The sequence below is a fragment of the Doryrhamphus excisus genome, chromosome 10 (genome assembly GCF_030265055.1).
Source record: "Doryrhamphus excisus isolate RoL2022-K1 chromosome 10, RoL_Dexc_1.0, whole genome shotgun sequence".
NCBI classification, from domain to species: Eukaryota; Metazoa; Chordata; class Actinopteri; order Syngnathiformes; family Syngnathidae; genus Doryrhamphus; species Doryrhamphus excisus.
This window is the reverse complement of record NC_080475.1, coordinates 455,085-475,218: the sequence shown is the minus strand read 5'-3', so window position 1 is coordinate 475,218 and position 20,134 is coordinate 455,085. Positions and strand designations below refer to the sequence as shown.

At 39.3% G+C, this 20,134-nt stretch overlaps 1 protein-coding gene across 2 annotated transcripts in view; it reads right to left on the bottom strand.

The window, feature by feature from the left end:
• The window catches only part of sntb1 (syntrophin, basic 1), a 69,646-nt gene extending 52,862 nt beyond the window's left edge, over positions 1-16,784 (bottom strand). Inside the window, exon 1 of one of the 2 annotated variants that reach the window (XM_058085382.1) lies at positions 16,053-16,784. In XM_058085382.1, coding sequence (XP_057941365.1) covers positions 16,053-16,554 — 502 coding nt within the window. In that variant the 5' untranslated portion in view covers positions 16,555-16,784. The remainder of the gene's footprint in view (positions 1-16,052) is intronic. The other variant, XM_058085381.1, reaches the window with a different exon arrangement.
• Between the last annotated feature and the right edge of the window lie 3,350 nt (positions 16,785-20,134).

Here is a 20,134-nt window from a genome sequence, read left to right as displayed (position 1 = left end):
ATGTGGAATCAAACTATGGAATGGATTGAGTAAGACCCTCAAACAATGCACAACGATGAGCCAATTCAAGAAACAATACAAGCAGTTGATGTTTGCTAAATACAAGGATGAAGAGTCTTGAACCAGTCATGATGTGCTATACATATCACTATATTGACACTTACTATGGTACCCATTATGTCATTGGATGCTTATATCACCTCATACTTTGGTATGTGACAAAAAATTAAAAAAAACAAAAAAAAATTTTTAGGAAAGCAGGAAGTGAACAAATGTAACAGTTACTGATTGTAAAAGTACCAGATGGAGGGGTAGGATTTAATAAGCTTTGCTTCTTCCTACTCCTTTTGGACATGTGGAACTGTGAACTGATTATGGGATGCATTCAATTGTAATCTGATGCATGTTCAAATGAAATAAAACCATTACCATTATCATATTATTGTGTCCTTTAACATAGTTTTTTTCTTCCAGCAAAGTAAATGTCCAGTTTAAAATAAATCAGCCAACAATTACAACAACATAAATACTAGGGATATCCGATATTTACTTTTTTTTTGCTGAAAAACATGACATATATCCTGTGGTGGAATCAACATACATATATGTTGTATACAGCATGTTTTTAATATCAGTTTTCAGGATCAATAAAAAAATCAGATACCAATATCAACCAATATCACATTTTTATGGTGACATCCCTACGAAATACTAATCTAAACTTTCGGTTGCACATTTATCAGAGTGGGGAAGAAGGGAAAAGAAGCCCCAAATCCAACCACTTCCACACGGAATGGGAGGAGAATTTTTCTTCACTCAATCACAGTGGTCCCCAAATCTTTTCCAGTGATAACACTAATAAGGAGATAAATAACACAATTTATTCAATCAATAATAATCAAATAACGTCTCTCTGTGTTATTTATGAAATAAAATTGAATATATTTTCCTGAAAATAAATAAATAAAATCCTGAAAAAAGTACCAGATGGAGGGGTAGGATTTAATAAGCTTTGCTTCTTCCTACTCCTTTTGGACATGTGGAACTGTGAACTGATTATGGGATGCATTCAATTGTAATCTGATGCATGTTCAAATGAAATAAAACCATTACCATTACTTTTAACATTAACTGTCAGATAAGTATCAAATTAAATGAACTAATAACACATAGCAATTGAAAAGCATTTTGCAGCTCACCAGTTTGAAAAAGCCAACATTGCAGTCTAGATTCTTTCAAACGTTCAATACCAGAAGTCACAGACGATCCAAATCGAAGTCCTTTGTTCACAAAAAAAAAAACTGCTCAATACCAGTTGAGAGTCAAAGCCAACAAAAAGTTGAACGAAACCAGGAAATAGAAAAACACTTGAGTTTGGTCGTCCACATGACAAGCAGCAATCATACCCGACTATGCCAATGAAATACTTGGTAACGGTGGACAAAAAAAGGACTTGGATTCTGTTGAAGTGTTTGTTTTGGATGCAATTGCCGTGGATATTCTTTTTTTAAACACCCCTTGTTGAGAATGGTCCTGAAAAAGGGAATGGGAAGTGTACTTAAATGACCAAACAAACAAAAAAAATGCATGCAGTGTTGATTTGTTTGTTGTTGAATCGATTCCGTTTTGACATTGAAGGCATCTTTTTGCTTGGACTTCACATTTTATGTGTTTGAGAATTGAGGTTCCACTTTAGTCTTTTTCCCCATGAGTTTAATTTGGAAGCAGATGGTTTGGTCTGTTAAATAAGTCAAACCAGAAGATGCAAATATCTCTCTCTCTCTGATTTTATTTTCCTCCCCCCCAATTTCTAACTGCTAACTGGAATTGCCCAAACAGACGCTGCCAAATTGGTTTCATTGTAACTGCCCTGCATCTCATTTGGAGCTCACTGTTACAGTTCTCCTGATGAATGACAGCGTATCAACGGCGACCAGCTGCTCGGCCCCCCCATTAAAAATCCCATTCGCTCATCAAAAACCACTTCAATTGTTAAACTCTACTCAACCCCATCCAATTACATGTTTTATAAATACGACAGTTTATTTCCTTAGAAGCTGAAGGGTGTGTTGACAGTATTCGCCAGTTGTGCGGTCGTCTCATTAAGTTGTTTTTTTTCCTAATGGTCTTTAACTTACTCACGGCCGAGAGGGTCCTTCCATATTCTCCAAATAGAAATCTTAATTGGTGAGCAAATGTACCACATAAAGAAAACGTAACTTCCTCTCATTAGGCCCATGAAGAGTAAGGCAGGAGTTGAAAAGAGAACATTCCGGAGCAAAGAGGGCAGGAAAAAGGGAAAAAACGGGCTCTGTGACTACGGAATGAAAGCATCCCTTGTAGCTCCTGAGCAGGTAAAATGGAGACTACATCAGCATAAGGGGTCTACACAAGACCCTAAAGGCAACTTTTGCTTTACGGAGAATTTGTCCAAATTTGAGGCGTGTTAAATGTGATGAAACTTCACTTAAGCTTCCAACAAGAAGTGAACAAAATTGGCTCCTTGGAATGTTTCTCTTGACAGGAAAGAGACGGAATGAATAATGTGAAGTCCTGAATTCAAGCAGGGACTTAGGAAGCCAGTATTTGTCAGTCTCGGTTCTTGTCTCGGGAGGCACACGAGGACTTCGATACTGACAGATAATTAACTGAAACACTGCGTTTAATCACTAAGACAACACAAGGGAAACTTGAATCTGATTGGGTGACAGAAGGAACTCCAAACATGGACTGTTAGGAACTGAACAAGCGTAAAATGTAGAGGAAAGTTAATAAATAGGTGATGCATGAGCCGACGTATGCTTCTTTTAATTTAGTCTGGAAGAGATTGGCACTCTCCCAGCTCCTGTTCTCTCTGGGGGATTAAACTCAAACTAAGCACTTCCAAGTGGAGCTCTCCGTGGAGGCCAACTGGAACAGCTGTCACTGAACCTCTAAAGTAACTCAAACAACAACACACACACACACAGGTTTGGCATGTTTGTGTGTGTTTATTCAACAAAGTAACTAACTAAGCTAAGAAGAAGTCATCTCCAAGTGGCCGCAGTTTTACAGTTTTTCTCGATTGTTTCAACACATTTTCGGAAAGGATGCCTCATATTCTCAGAACTCTACACACAAATAAAAAAAATCACTCACACATTTCTGAAAAGCCCTTAATTCTCCTGCAAAATGAAACTTTACATCCAAAACAGTCTTGATTCTTCTCAAAATGGTGTTTTGTCTCCAAATGAGACACACAAACCACTATATGAACAGCATTATATGAACCAGTTGAACACTGATGTGTAAAACACTGTGATTACATCATATTCATCATGACTTGGGTCTTTTTGTGTTCAGTGTGACACTTCTTGCAAAATATTTTAGAATTTTTTTGTATTTTTTTGACTCAGAACACAAAATTACACAGAAATATTTATTTTTATTTTCACAGAAAAACAATCTACGAAGTGTTCATCACAGCCAACACAAAGTTCCACATACAGTCAAGTTATTTCCTTTAAACTTAAATAGCCAAAAACTTACCACTTCCACACGGATAGGGAGGATAACTATTAACAGTTATTTATTTTCCACAGAAAAACACTGTACAAAGTGTTCATCACAGCCAACACAAAGTTCCACATACAGTGGTCTGCATCTAATGTATACAGCTTCAGTTAAAGAAATAATAATCATAAACAAAAAATCAATAACAAAGCAAAAGACTATCCTGCATCACATCACGTCTTCTGTTTGGGTCAGGCCACAGCACCTCAACTACATCACATGCAAGGTTTTCTCTGGCCAAGCAGCGGGGGAAATATCGCTTAGCATGGCGAATCCAGCCATGGAAAGCATCCGCTGGAATCTCTCCACATGCATCTTCCATCGCTTGGAGAAGGGGATTGTGTGTTTGTGGATTTCTGACCCTTTGCCCAGCCCCCCTCATTGTTAGACCGCTAATTGTAAAAATGTGTGACAGGTCTTTCATGTGATGAGTCAGTGTAAATAATAGGAATATTCATTTGACTGTTGTTAACAGTTATTTAACCTTTAACATGAACATTAATCAAACGTAATAATTTTTTCTGGGTACATGATACCATACAGCATCCATATCAAACTTGCGCAGGCCACACTAACATTAAACTTTCAAATCAAGGCGGGGCCCTAAACTAGTGGCCAAATGTGGCCCGCGTGTTTGAGAACCCTGTCATAGACTGTATACGGTATTTATTTAAGTGTAGACACAGCAAAGGTTCATTTCTGATTTGAATTTAAACCTCCGATCGTTAGGTGGCAGCACTTACGTAGTCAATTAGGCAAGGACGTTGAACGAGATTCACAAATGTATACTACAAAAGTAGTACTGTGATATTGCAGGTCTTTTGTTTTTCAAATTGATATCACTATTTTGTTAAATAATGGTTATTTCAAGCATCCTAAAAGGACTTTTTACTGATGTTAGTTACTTTGTTCCACAAAAATGCTGTTCTGATGGTGGATAAGTCAGGGACTGTATACTCTGCATTTTTTCACTGCTAATAGAATGTGAACATTTGAGCAGGATCTTGAGACATAATTTAATTTATTTGTTTTTTATGGGTTTTTTTTTTTTGTAAATTTGAAGGTGGATGTTAAAGCTTTTTTATCCAAATGCTACACTTTTGTGACTACAAGTTTGTGATACAGCATAACATACTGTTCTAATGGAATAAAAATGTGTTTAGTAAGTGCATATTGCTGGTGTCTTTAACTACAAGAAAAACAAAAAAAAAATATCGCCTTGATAACAGTATCGTGATATATCGTATCGTGAACCTAGTATCGTGATACGTATCGTATCGCCAGATTCTTGCCAATACACACCCCTAATTCAGAAGAACATTTGGGAAGGCAGAGGTCAAAAATGTGACATTGAGTTGAGCTCAACTCAAGTCACATTTAAATTTCTACCAGTTGGGTTTATTGCAGCCATTGAGACAAGAGGTTACATTAGCATATGTTGACATTTGGTTGTTAAATTAAGCAAAATGTCCCAACAATAATTTGCACCAGTGGCCACAATAGCCATCAAGTAACTAAGTGCTTTTAAAAGTCAATTCTACGGTGCTGCCGGCACCCGTCTGCTGACAACACATGGTGTGTCTCTTCACCACATGCACATATTAAACATTAAAGTTTCTAACTAAATGTGCATTTTACTGCCCATTTATCCATCCGCATATTATATTTGGATTAATAAAAACATATATTGGAATTGTAATTCTTGTCCTAACCAAAGATATCACTTGGTGCGGTATGATCTTTACTCAACCGCAACCCTTGATGACGTGACCATCCACTGCCTGCCGTGATGGAACAGGGGTCCCTGAGCTATGACCCGGCCCCCTCAACAATAACAGACAAGCATTATGATTTTTTTTTCCAGTCTGGCCACATGATTGATGATTAAAGTCTGTTTCATGCTTGCCGTGAGGAGGCAAGTATAAACAGCCTTTATACTTACTCCGAGGTCCACGCAGCAAGTATAAAGAAGTTGATGAGAGAGACGGCTGCAAACAGGGGTGACTACAAGCCTACTGGAAACCTCAAAAGGATTATAAGTATGAGTCATTTATGTAAGAGACAACTAAGCAGATAAACTTTTACCTGTTAAAATTGTGCACGGTGCAACAGAGAGTTAATTTTCAGGAAAAATAGATTCAATTTTTTTTCATAAATAACACAGAGAGACGTTATTTGATTATTATTGATTGAATAAATTGTGTTATTTATCTCCTTAATAGTGTTATCACTGGAAAACGTTTGGGGACCACTGTGATTGAGTGAAGAAAAGTTCTCCTCCCATTCCGTGTGGAAGTGGTTGGATTTGGGGCTTCTTTTCCCTTCTTCCCCACTGTGCAAAAGAAAGTTTAGAATTAGTATTTAGTAGGGATGTCACCATAAAAATGTGATTTTGGTATCTGATTTTTTTTATAGATCCTGAAAACTGATATTAAAAACATGTTGTATACAACATATATGTATGTTCATTCCACAACAGGATATATGTCATGTTACCGGTTAATATCGGTATCTGTAATTGAGAGGTTTTCAGCTAAAAAAAAAAAAAAGTCAATATCGGACATCCCTAGTATTTATGTTGTTGTAATTGTTCGCCGATTTATTTTAAACTGGACATTTACTTTGATGGAAGAAAACAACAATGTTAAAGGACACAATAATATGATAATGGTAATGGTTTTATTTCATTTGAACATGCATCAGATTACAATTGAATGCATCCCATAATCAGTTCACAGTTCCACATGTCCAAAAGGAGTAGGAAGAAGCAAAGCTTATTAAATCCTACCCCTCCATCTGGTACTTTTACAATCAGTAACTGTTACATTTGTTCACTTCCTGCTTTCATAATATAGTTAATTTTTTTTTTTTTTGTTGCGTACCGAAGTATGAGGTGATATAAGCATCCAATGACATAATGGGTACCATAGTAAGTGTCAATATAGTGATATGTATAGCACATCATGACTGGTTCAAGACTCTTCATCCTTGTATTTAGCAAACATCAACTGCTTGTATTGTTTCTTGAATTGGCTCATCGTTGTGCATTGTTTGATTTCCTTACTCAATCCATTCCATAGTTTGATTCCACATATTGAAATGCTATGGCTAGCATAACGTAGTCCTAGCATAGAAGTGTTTCAAATGTACTTCTTCCCTGAGATCATATTTCTCCTCTCTTGTAGAGAAGAATTGGATGACATTTTTAGCTAATTGGTTATTTTTAGCCTTATGCATTATTTTAGCTGTTTGAAGATGAACTATATCAGCAAGTTGAAGTATTAGTGATTTTAGAAATAAGGAGTTAGTATGTTCTCTGTAGGCGGCATTATGAATTATCCTTAATGACCTTTTTTGCAGTACATTTAGCGAGTGAAGATGGCTTTTATAGTTATTAGCCCATATTTCCACACAATAAGTAAGATATGGTAGAACCAGAGAGCAATAAAGAGTGTGGAGTGAGTTCAGATTGTGAACAAATTTTGAAATATTTCTGGCCACCTTATGTTGTATATTTGTAATATGAGGTTTCCAGCTCATATTTTCATCTATTGTGATCCCCAGAAATTTATTTTCCTTCACCCTTTCAATATGCAATCCAATAATTAAAATAAAAGGTTTAGAATAAGTAAATTTCCAAGGCTGATTAGTTAGCTCAGTAGCTTGCTGTGATATGTCCCTATAGGTCTCTCATGTCCCTGAAGTGATGCTGTAGCCTGTGCAATGTGTAAACAAAGAATAAAGGAGTGCAAAGGTGACTATGAGGGTGTTATTTCATCGCTACAGGGCTCTAATAATGTTAACAACCGTATTTAGACAGCTGTAAACAGGTTTTGTAACTACAAAAACATTCAATTTATTACTATTACTTTATTATTATCATGAAGCATTTTGTGCTTTGTTGACCACCCTTCATATGCCCTTCCTATATGATTATAGAACAATAATATGGATTTTAGAAAGAACATTACATGAGGGGAATTACAGCTATTTAAATACAACTTGCCAAAACACAAAAGACATAAACATAATAATTACACCTGGATTTTTTATCTTCTTCTCACGAAGCCAGGAGGAACAGATGTGTTTCTGCATTTGTTCTGGTTATATACTGTAAGCACATACAACAACAAAAAAAAGAAAAGACCTCCTTTGAGCATCTTCAGCACAACAATGACAGCACTATTGTCAGTCAGTCACTTAGTCAGTGTCTGCGCTATCCTGAGTAGAGTATCGAGACCAGAGTATCGGTCTAGACAACTGTGACCGTGATTCAATGAAATGACACACACAGGAAGAACACTGTCCCGTCACAGTGTCAGGTGATGACAGGTTTGGATTGTTGGGTGCTGAAATGGAATGCTTCCAGGCCACTGACTCAGATGCTTCCAGGCTCAAGTCGGCAGATGTTTTGATTGTATTTTGCCTTTTTATAGAGTCTGCAGCCATGTTCACAATAAAGTGGAACCTCCCTAAAGTCATAAATTGGATTTCAAAGTCATGCATAATGTCACAAGATATCAGTTAAAAAAAACATGTTTTTCTTTTTCTTTGGCCTTTAGTGCAACTCATTCCAAAAAAAGACCAGCTTTACAAGGTATTTTTAGAACATAACATGATTAGAGCAGAAGAATATACATTAAAGGTTATAGACTTAGTAGATTCCAGCATCACCGCAGGCTTTTTTTGCAAAAAAAGGCAAAACTTGGGTTTTTGCTCCTGATTTATGTAAACAAAACTTCTCTATGTAAACAAAACCTTCTGTATCGCTCTCAAACAGTAGCCACGTTAACATGGACCCAAATATTCCAATTCCATTCGGTTTATTTGCTCAAACGGAAAGAATCTAACCTTTGTATACACCTCATTCCGAAAGAAAAGTGCCAATCCGAATGAATATATAATGGGATTCACAGGGGTGGAATATTCCTTTCCCCAATCCGATTGAGGTATCTTGTACCCGCTCAAACGGAAAGTTGTCAGACTGCGTTCTTTCTTCTTCTGTTGTTTATTGGCGGTTGGCAAGCAGCTTTCGTGTGCATTAGCGCCATCTGTGGAACAGAATCTAAACCCTTCTATACGCCATTCACAAGTCCAGTTTTATTAAAAAAGAAAATATATCTATATAAAACATGTGCCGAGCTTAATTATAAAATATTAGCAAGATTGAATTTGATCTTCTCCTGTTTAAGTTCTTTCCGCGAATGCTGAGATATGACGTAACACGCAGCTCGAGACGTTCTTCGATGTTAAAAAAATGGAGGCAAGCAATCGGCACTGGACTGCTGCGGAAAGTTCGTTTTTGATTCAAACTAAATTTCAAGACTGGACGAAGGAAAAACTGTCAATACGGAGTTATTCCAACAAGTGAAAGAAAAACTGGAGGAAGTCGGTATCACGTGATGTTGGTGTTTACGCTTTACTGGGCATGCCCCATTGACTATTCTGGTTGATTATAGCGGCGCATGTAGACACGCCATTGGAATATTCCTTTCCATGTATACCATTGCTTTCGGAAAGGTCATTCGGAAAGAGAAAAACTCCTCATGTAGACGTAGCTAGTGTTGGCAACTTGGTGATTTTGTCGCTAGATCTGGCGACATACAGTACTTTCTCAAAAGCAACTAGCGACAAATCTGTCAACTTTTTCTGGCGTCGTTGGGGAGTTTTCTGGTATTTGGGGACTCAAAAGTTCAACCATGTCGCTGCATTTTGTGTTCTCACTGAGCTAGTGGTACAAAATGGACGACTAGATAGATTATACCTTTGACAACTACAATTAAAGTTAGGGCCATGTGCTTGTAGGGATCGATTTGACTAAATTTCCTTTCTCTCTTATTCATTAGCCACGTTTACATGAGGAGTTTTTCTCTTTCTGAATGGAATCTTTCCAAATGACCTTTCCGAAAGCAATGGTATACATGGAAAGGAATATTCCAATGGCGTGTCTACATGCGCCGCTATAATCAACCAGAATAGTCAATGGGGCATGCGCAGTAAAGCGTAAACACCAACATCACGTGATACCGACTTCCTCCAGTTTTTCTTTCACTTGTTGGAATAACTTCAGTCTCGAAATTTAGTTTGAATCAAAAACAAATTTTCCCCAGCAGTCCAGTGCCGATTTTTTTTAAATCGAAGAACGTCTTGAGCTGCCCGAACACACCCGGGAACAGGAATAGATAAAGTTCAATCTTGCTAATATTTTATAATTAAGCTCGGCACATGTTTTATATAGATATGTATTTTCTTTTTTAATAAAACTGGACTTGTGAATGGCGTATAGAAGGGTTTAGATTCTGTTCCACAGATGGCGCTAATGCACACAAAAGCTGCTTGCCAACCGCCAATAAACAACAGAAGAAGAAAGAACGCAGTCTGACAACTTTCCGATTAAGCGGGTACAAGATACCTCAATCGGATTGGGGAAAGGAATATTCCACCCCTGGGAATCCCATTATATATTCATTCGGATTGGCACTTTTCTTTCGGAATGAGGTGTATACAAAGGTTACATTCTTTCCGTTTGAGCAAATAACCCGAATGGAATTGGAATATTTGGGTCCATGTATACGTGGCTATTGATCTATCATTAGAAATGAAGTCCTGGACAGTCAGTGGGAGAAACTCTGCTGTTCCAACCAGATGAAGTGGCTTGGGCATCTGTTCAGGATGCCTCCTGGACTCCTCTCTGGGGAGGATCTGCTGGGAAGAGCTGCACGGTTTGGCCAGGGAGAAGGAAAAATATTATTTCAATTCAAATATTTTCTATGGGGAAAACAGACCTATGTGCAAATAATACGCTAAATCCAATGCAAGATTGGCTTATATGTTGACTAGAATGTGTGCTTGCATTTGTCCTTCTGGTGTATATAACATTACTTCAGAAGTGTCTGTCTTCACTACCTTGGGCATAATATTTACAGAAACTGTCTATTTTACTTAAAGGTGTCTTCCATCTTTTAACAAGGTGCAAATTGTGAGCGCCCAAGTAATATACAAAGATGAATGATCTCCCAGACGTGCCCGTGTGCATAAATTGTACAAATTCACTATCATGCCGTAAGTGCTTCAATCCCGTCAGAAAGCGACTTCCAGTAAGGAATAAGTGGAACACTGGGGATACCACGGATCATGTGTTTTATTCGGAGTGAGACATACAGTACATGGATAAATGCAGAGATCCATAAGACATGCAATGTGCTTATGAAACATCCACGTTTTGCTGCTTTTTCCCTAATGAGTGTAGCCTGAAGTTTACCTATCGTTATATCAGTTTCTTAGCATTCCTCATTAGCTCTCCTGCAGCTTCTCCTCATAGTCACAATTCTACTTCTCCCCCCTCCTAGTTATCCTGCTCTGCTCCCTTTTTCCTCTTTTCTTATCTCAGTGAATTCCGCTTTCCCCTCTACAGTATAGCCCCCTCGCACCCCTGGGAAGGATCATCATCACATGTGTGTGTGTGTATATGTGTGTGAGAGAGAGAGATACTCGTTGTTCAAGAGTGCTCGTGGGAACAGGAATAAACCCAGAAGTGGGCACTTACATATTCCCTGTGTTTGTGTGTGTGTGTGTGCGTGTGAAAAATGATTTTCAGCCTTCAAACTAATCTACCATTAGGCCAATGTTCATCTTCTAAAAGCAACAGCATGTGCAGCAAAAAGAAAAAGCAGCAAAAAAAAGTGTTTGAACATGAATGTGCCCTTCATGGGACCAATGGTTACATAACAAGACTTTTCCTAGAAATCCGTACTACAATTCGCCTTTTTGACTAAAGACAAATTGAAGGCAAATGACTTAACAATGCCGCTGCACAGCGGGCGAGTGGTTAGCGCGCAGAAACTAGGGTTCAATTCCACCCTCGGCCATCTCTGTGTGGAGTTTGCATGTTCTCCCCGTGCATGCGTGGCTTTTCTCCGGGTACTCCGGTTTCCTCCCACATTCCAAAAACATGCTAGGTTAATTGGCGACTCCAAATTGTCCATAGGTATGAATGTGAGTGTGAATGGTTGTTTGTCTATATGTGCCCTGTGATTGGCTGGCCACCAGTCCAGGGTGTACCCCGCCTCTCACCCGAAGACAGCTGGGATAGGCTCCAGCACCCCCGCGACCCTTGTGAGGATAAGCGGTAGAAAGTGAATGAATGAATGAATATTTACACACAGTCGGGCAGTTTATTGTAGAATTTGGTTTGTAAGTCTTTAACCATTGAGAATAAAGTTGTGAATTTATGAGAATAAAATAAATTTATGAGAAAAAGTGGGCACATATATGAAAAAAACTCTATTATACTATATTTGCAAGAATAAAATTTGAGAATTTTTTTTTTGAGATTACAATCGTAAATTTATGAGGATAAAGTCGTACATTTACAAGAATAAAGTCAGAAATGGGCTGCACGGTGGAGAGTAGTTAACGTGCAGGCCACACAGCTAAAAGACTGGAGTTCGATTCCACCCTCAGCCATCTCTGTGTGGAGTTTGCATGTTCTCCCCGTGCATGCGTGGGTTTTCTCCGGGTACTCCGGTTTCCTCCCCCATTCCAAAAACATGCTAGGTTAATTGGCCACTCCAAATTGTCCATAGGTATGAATGTGAGTGTGAATGGTTGTTTGTCTATATGTGCCCTGTGATTGGCTGGCGACCGGTCCAGGCTGTACCACGCCTCTCGCCCTCGTGAGGATAAGCGGTAGAAAATGAATGAATGAATGACTTAACAACACAATAGCTCCCAATGGGCTACATGTACGTAAGAACTGGAACCTGGGGGACGAAGGAGAGGAGCGGCTTTGAAGGAATAAATGTATTCTGGCTTCATACAAATATCAATGTCCGTGTCCCGGCTCTTGCTATTCAAATCACAGAAAATAAATTGCAGGGATGAGCGAGTGAACCACTATCTGTGTCTGTATCTGTTCACCCGTCTAAAGGATCTGCATCCGTTTCCAAGTCTGACATTTACATGGACTGACAAAGTTGCTATTTATTATTATTTTGCTATGTGTGTACTGTGCATGTGAAAGATCTGTAAAACATTCATGGGTCTCGGTACACAGGATCCTGCTGCTTTTGTTCTATTCATCTAATCAGGGTGTGATTTAGAGGCTACCTGAGAAACAACATGGTGCCAATCAGCTTGCAGGTAGAAATTCTCAAGACCTTTGTATTTCAAGGTCCAGGATTGATAAACATTGTGTTGTTTTACATGAGCATCCACAGGTGGGATGGAAATATAAATTACAGAGTATTTCCACCACAAATCACAGGATGTGAAATGAGGTTGGCCACATTATTCAGTCTGTCAGTCAAAGAGCAAAGTGGGGGTGGTGAGTATGAGGCCACTTTTTTCCCCCATTTGCTTATGGGACAATTATAATTGCGCAACACAGACAGGGAGTACAGATTAAATCATTAGAAAGGTCAGAGAAGAAATGGTCACACTAAAAAGATGCTTTGATGATAATAGATTGTCCTTGAACCTAAATAAAACTAAAATCATGCTGTTTGGTAACAGCAGAAAGGACACGTACCAGCAAATACAAATAGACGGTGTAGACATTGAAAGGGTGAAGGAAAATACATTTCTGGGGATCACAATAGATGAAAATATGAGCTGGAAACCTCATATTACAAATATACAACATAAGGTGGCCAGAAATATGTCAATATTATAACAAAGCTAATATATAACAAAGCTAAATTTGTTCTCAATCAGAAATCACTCCACACTCTTTATTGCTCCCTGGTTCTACCATATCTTACTTATTGTGTGGAAATATGGGCTAATAACTATAAAAGCAATCTTCACTCGCTAAATGTACTGCAAAAAAGGTCAGTAAGGATAATTCATAATGCCGCCTACAGAGAACATACTAACTCCTTATTTCTAAAATCACTAATACTTAAACTTGCTGATATAGTTCATCTTCAAACAGCTAAAATAATGCATAAGGCTAAAAATAACCAATTAGCTAAAAATGTCATCCAATACTTCTCTACAAGAGAGGAGAAATATGATCTCAGGGAAGAAGTACATTTGAAACACTTCTATGCTAGGACTACGTTAAAAAGCCATAGCATTTCAGTATGTGGAATCAAACTATGGAATGGATTGAGTAAGGAAATCAAACAATGCACAACGATGAGCCAATTCAAGAAACAATACAAGCAGTTGATGTTTGCTAAATACAAGGATGAAGAGTCTTGAACCAGTCATGATGTGCTATACATATCACTATATTGACACTTACTATGGTACCCATTATGTCATTGGATGCTCATATCACCTCGTATGTACTTCGATACGTGACAAAAAAAATTACCAAAAAAAAACCTTAAACTATATTAGGAAAGCAGGAAGTGAACAAATGTAACAGTTACTGATTGTAAAAGTACCAGATGGAGGGGTAGGATTTAATAAGCTTTGCTTCTTCCTACTCCTTTTGGACATGTGCAACTGTGAACTGATTATGGGATGCATTCAAATGTAATCTGATATGTACATGTTCACATGAAATAAAACCATGATCATTACCATTTTAATTGACGACACAGGCATTGATCATTACAAACACCTGCTAGAAAGAAAACCTGGAGTGTCTAGAACAGGGGTCTAAAACTCATGCCATGGAGGGGCGAGACACTACAGGTTTTTTCTTTCCAACCGGTCACTAAAGCAGGTGATTTTAATGATTAACCCTCCTTTGGTTTGAGGGAAGGAGCTCGTCAATTAAAATCAGAAACTGCAAACCAGAAACTGGTTGGAAAGAAAACCTGCAGTGCTTCGGCCCTCTGGCGACACACGTGGTCTCATCCGAACAAACTTCATCAGTTCATGCTCAATGACTAGGTAGGACAAACACTAGTTTCAGTCAGTAGGAGAGCCCTAGTTTGATACAAACTACTTCTGCAAGTCATTTCGGAGTATAAGACAAAAAAAATGAGTCCTGCCAGTCTAAGTATTTAGATATTATGTTGGGTTATCACTTCTGGTCGTGTGACAGCCACAGGGCGGTGATGTCATTGTTTTTATAGTGGTTTGCTCGTCTACAAGGCAACAACAATCCGGCGTTGTCACATTTTGTTGCAGGTTGCCCAAAACGCCATTTCCATGTGGATGAAAGGCTGAAAGGTTCAAATAATTTTCTGCTTTGACCAAAAAATGTTTCCCTGTTAACAGCCGCTAAGGACATTTTTTAAAATATTGACATTTGAGGGGCTGAAATCAGAGGATAGTTAATTTTTTTTAATGAAAAACAATCAAATACCAAAATAGCTGTCAATTAATAATAATATAATAATTATATATTTTATTTGTATAGCGCTTTTCAGGGTACTCAAAGACGGTACAGAAAAAGAAATTAAAATAGAGTTGAGTAAAAACAGATTAAAAGATGCATTAAAATGCAATATCCAAACATTAATTCAGAGCTGGCGGCACGGCGGTCGAGTGGTTAGCGCACAACTAGGAAACCAGGGTTCGATTCCACCCTCGGCCATCTCTGTGTGGAGTTTGCATGTTCTCCCCGTGCATGCGTGGGTTTTCTCCGGGTACTCCGGTCTCCTCCCCCATTCCAAAAACATGCTAGGTTAATTAGCGACTCCAAATTGTCCATAGGTATGAATGTGAGTGTGAATGGTTGTTTGTCTATATGTGCCCTGTGATTGGCTGGCCACCAGTCCAGGGTGTATCCCGCCTCGCGCCCGAAGACAGCTGGGATAAGCTCCAGCACCAGCACCCCCTGCGACCCTCGTGAGGATAAGCGGTAGAAAATGAATGAATTCAGAGCTAAAACAAGGCTAAAACAGATTTAAACAGGTGGGTTTTTAGTTGTTTTTTGAAGGAGGGAAGGCACACACGGAGTGAATGGGGCAAAGAGCTCCAGAGGGGAGAAGGTTCTGTCTCCCCAGGTTCGGAGCTTGGTCTTACAGGGGAGTGCCAGGAGGTTGGCGTCTGAGGAGCGAAGGGGACGCGCGGGGGATTGGTTGGATGAAGGAGGTCTGTGAGGTATGGAGTGGTCGTGGAATGGATATGTTGGGGGACGGGAAGCCAGTGGAATTAATTTGTAAAATTAATTAATCAGTTAATCATAAATTTATCAATTGTTGTAGCTCTAACACGTGGAACACTTCACATGCACCCGTTTGTCCACCTTAACAAGGTGGCACCATGATAATAATTCTTCTTTTGTTTGTGGCAGGCTATTATCACACACACGCATGCTTTTTATTCATTAAAAATGCAGTTGATCATATGCTACACTACACTGCGGGACATTAGAGCGTTCAGAAGTTCAGTTCTAAGGGATGAATATACGTATTTTCAGCAACCAATGGCTCTCGTTCAATAGAGGATCTTTGACCCTCTTTATTGCAAGCACATCTTTAAAGTACATTTACATCCCGGAAGTACACCAGTATTTATCCACTCATGCTAGCGAATGATTGTGTTCTCACACTGGCACTGTTTGTACGCAATTACGACAACCAAAACATTCCTACCTTCCACACTCACGTCTTTCCCTGCCCGTTTGAGCGCCTGCACCGCCTCGTCGTGGGTCGCGTCCCTCAGGTTGACACCGTTGACGGACAGGATGGCGTCTCCGACGTAAAGAGCCTGAGTCTGGTCTGCAGCCAGCCCCTTGAAGATCTTACTGATCAGTATAGGCATTTTATTCTCCCGTCCTCCTTTGATACTAATCCCCAGTCCGCCGACGTCCTGCTTGGTCACCTTGACGCACCGCTTCCTGTTCGCTATGGTCTCCGGTACCGATTCGTCCAGATCCAGGTGTGCGGTGCGAACACTTGTAGGACCGTTGTTGGAGTTGTTGTTGTCGAGGTAGGATCCATTCGCGGTGACGGAGTTCGTGTCCTCGCAGCTTAACGTGAGCGCCTCTTCATTCAAGTGAACCCAAACTTTGTGCCAGCGTCCCCGCACCAGAACCTCTAAAAAACCGTTTTCCTTCACGCCGGACGAAAGTTCACTCGCGGCTACCACGGCCATGTTTGAAGCATGTCTTCCAATCACACGTCCCCCTTTGGACTTTGACCCGCACAACTTTTCTCTGCAGGAATCCGTGCGAGAAGCCTTTTTTTTTAGCCTACTACGCTGCCACAGGTTCCCGTGTCGTGTGTGTGTGTGTGTGTGTGCTGGGTGGAGTTTGCGCGATCGAACCCCCGGAACTTGCGTCTTGCGTGCACACGACGAGTTCAATCATCCGGAATATTTGAGACCCACAGCTTCACACGCTTAAACCCCCTCCGTATGTCTGCTTCCACATTTGCATATTTGCATACTGTAGCATTCTACACTATAATTTTAATATAATAGTGACATATAAACATATATATTATGATAATATTAAACATTTGAAAGATGATTTAAGTTAAACTGCTACAAATGAAGTCCTCTGCTGTCCACTGTGGATGTGTGCATGGATAGAGGTGTGGTCGGAATGTGCCTGGTCCGGTTTGGGGACGCTTCACAAGCGAAATCTTTTAACTAATATTTTTAAACTTTTCTTATGTTTTTATCTTGTTAGTCCTATTTTATGCTCTTAGTCTTCAGCTTTTAACTCCAGTGTTTTGTTTTTATCTTTTTAGTCATATTTTTTGCTCTTAGTCTTCGGCTTTTAACTCCAGTGTTATGTTTTTATCTTTTTAGTCCTATTTTATGCTCTTAGTCTTCAGCTTTTAACTCCAGTGTTATGCTTTTATCTTTTTAGTCCTATTTTATGCTCTTAGTCTTCAGCTTTTAACTCCAGTGTTATGCTTTTATCTTTTTAGTCCTATTTTATGCTCTTAGTCTTCAGCTTTTAACTCCAGTGTTATGCTTTTATCTTTTTAGTCATATTTTATGCTCTTAGTCTTCAGCTTTTAACTCCAGTGTTTTGTTTTTATCTTTTTAGTCATATTTTATGCTCTTAGTCTTCAGCTTTTAACTCCAGTGTTATGTTTTTATCTTTTTAGTCCTATTTTATGCTCTTAGTCTTCAGCTTTTAACTCCAGTGTTTTGTTTTTATCTTTTTAGTCATATTTTATGCTCTTAGTCTTCAGCTTTTAACTCCAGTGTTATGTTTTTATCTTTTTAGTCATATTTTATGCTCTTAGTCTTCAGCTTCTAACTCCAGTGTTTCCTCAGGGGGGTCCTCCACACTGGGGGCTGTTCGAGTCTGCTGAGGGGGTGCCATCCTTGGGTCCCTTCGACCCGGCCGGCTGGGGGTTCCTCCCTTTAATGTGGGGGTCCGCCCGTCTCTCGGAGTCGGGGGGGCCCGGGTGCTAGTCCCCCGATGGCACGGCCTGCAGCTCCTCCCAGTGTGGACGGCCCCAAAGGTGGCGTTTCCTTGTTCCTCAGTGCCATGCCATGTCTCCCTACTGTGTGTGGTTGTGTGATTGTGTGATTGTGTGTGTGTGTGTGTGTGTGTGTCGAGTATGGAGGGTGGGAAGGAGCGGCTTTCTTTTTTTTCTTTGTTTTTTCCTTTTAATTGTGGAAATAGTTTTAATTCTGTAAAGTACTTTGTGTTGCATGTCTTTGCAGGAAAAGTTCTATATTTGATTAGTGTTTTCAAACATTTGACAAATACTAACTCTTGTATTTTCTTAAATAGCATCCTTAATCCCGCTGCACCATCTACTGGCTCCAGCAGCTGCAGATATTTTGTTTAGGAAACAACATTTTGCTCCATGACAACTCCAACCTCAATTTCAACTGCTGCAGAAAAAGACATCCATGACACCTACTGGTGTGGCCGAACACTCATTTTTCCTACAAAAGGTGAAAGTTCCCAAAGCAATCCACCATATCACAAAGTCTCTAGGAAAATGTTCTTTGTAAGGTTTTTATTTAGGTATGACAAATTGTACTTTGCTGCTGATGGACTTTTTATGTATTTTAGCTTTATTGAGGGGGGGTGAAAAAAATACAAAAAATAAAAGTCTCATCATTCTGTTTTTTATTCTTATGAATTAAAAAAAAACTTTATTCCAACATTTGTGACAGGCATTTCCTGAGACAGCTATGAAAGGCGGAGGCTTACACGATCTTTGGCCTTAGGAGACCCGAGAAAATGAATGAATGAATGAATGAAGTTTATTCTCAGAAAATTACAACTTTATTCACAGAAATGTAGGCCCTTATTGTTGTAATATTAAGACTTGTTTTCTCATAAATTCTCAAAAGTATTTTCATAAATTTATGATTTTTTTCATATTTATGACTTTAAGCTCTTAATATTACAACTTTTAATACATTTAATTTCATAAATTTACGAGTCTATTCTCGTAAGTGTTCAACTTCTGAATCTGAAATCTGAAATTTCTTACTTTCATTCATTCATTTTCTACCGCTTATCCTCACCAGGGTCGCTGGGGGTGCTGGAGCCTATCCCAGTTGTCTTCGGGCGAGAGGCGGGGTACACCCTGGACTGGTGGCCAGCCAATCACAGGGCACATATAGACAAACAACCATTCACACTCACATTCATACCTATGGACAATTTGCAGTGGCCAATTAACCTAGCATGTTTTTGGAATGTGGGAGGAAACCGGAGTACCCGGAGAAAACCCACGCATGCACGGGGTTGCTAATTTCCTAAAATAAAGTCATAATACTACATCTCGTCCTGTCATACGTGTCAGAGAGAAAATAGGGCATAACTCTTCAGGAAGAAAGGAAACGTTCCTCTTGCTTCAGGCATGCTTTTATTTATAATGTGGCAGCAAAATAGAGCAGTTGCACAACCAGATTAGCATATCTAGCCCCTCTCATTTCCGCCTTCCTTTCCCCGCCCCCTCACATGCCAGGGGCCAAATGTCACATTAGCCCTGTTTTCATAGCTGTCTCAGGCAATGCCTGTACAAGTTTATTCATGACTTTATTCTTGTGAATTAAAAAAAAAAACTTCATTCTAACATTTGTGACAGGCATTTCCTGAGGCAGCTATGAAAGGCGGAGGCTTACATGATTCATTCATTCATTTTCTACTGCTTTTTCCTCATGAGGGTGGCGGGGGTGCTGGAGCCTATCCCAGCTGTCTTCGGGCGAGAGGTGGGGTACACCCTGGACTGGTCGCCGGCCAATCATAGGGCACATATAGACAAACAACCATTCACACTCACATTCATACCTATGGACAATTTGGAGTCACCAATTAACCTAGCATGTTTTTGGAATGTGGGAGGAAACCGGAGTACCCGGAGAAAACCCACGCATGCACGGGGAGAACATGCAAACTCCACACAGAGATGGCCGAGGGTGGAATTGAACCCTGGTCTCCTAGCTGTGAGGTCTGCGCGCTAACCACTAGACCGCCGTGCCGTCCAGCTTACATGATATTTGGCTTTTTTTCTCATATATTAACGACTTTATTCATGTAAACTTAAGACTTAAGACTTTTCTTCCTGTAAATTGACAACTTTTTTTTTGTTTTTTTTTAAATGTAAAACTTTTTTTCTTGTAAATTTCCGACTTTATTCTCGTAAATGTACAACTTTTTTCTTGGAAACTTATGACTTTATTCACGTACACTTACGACATTATTCTCATATAATGCGTCACTAGTACTACGTCATAGTTTCTAGCTTAG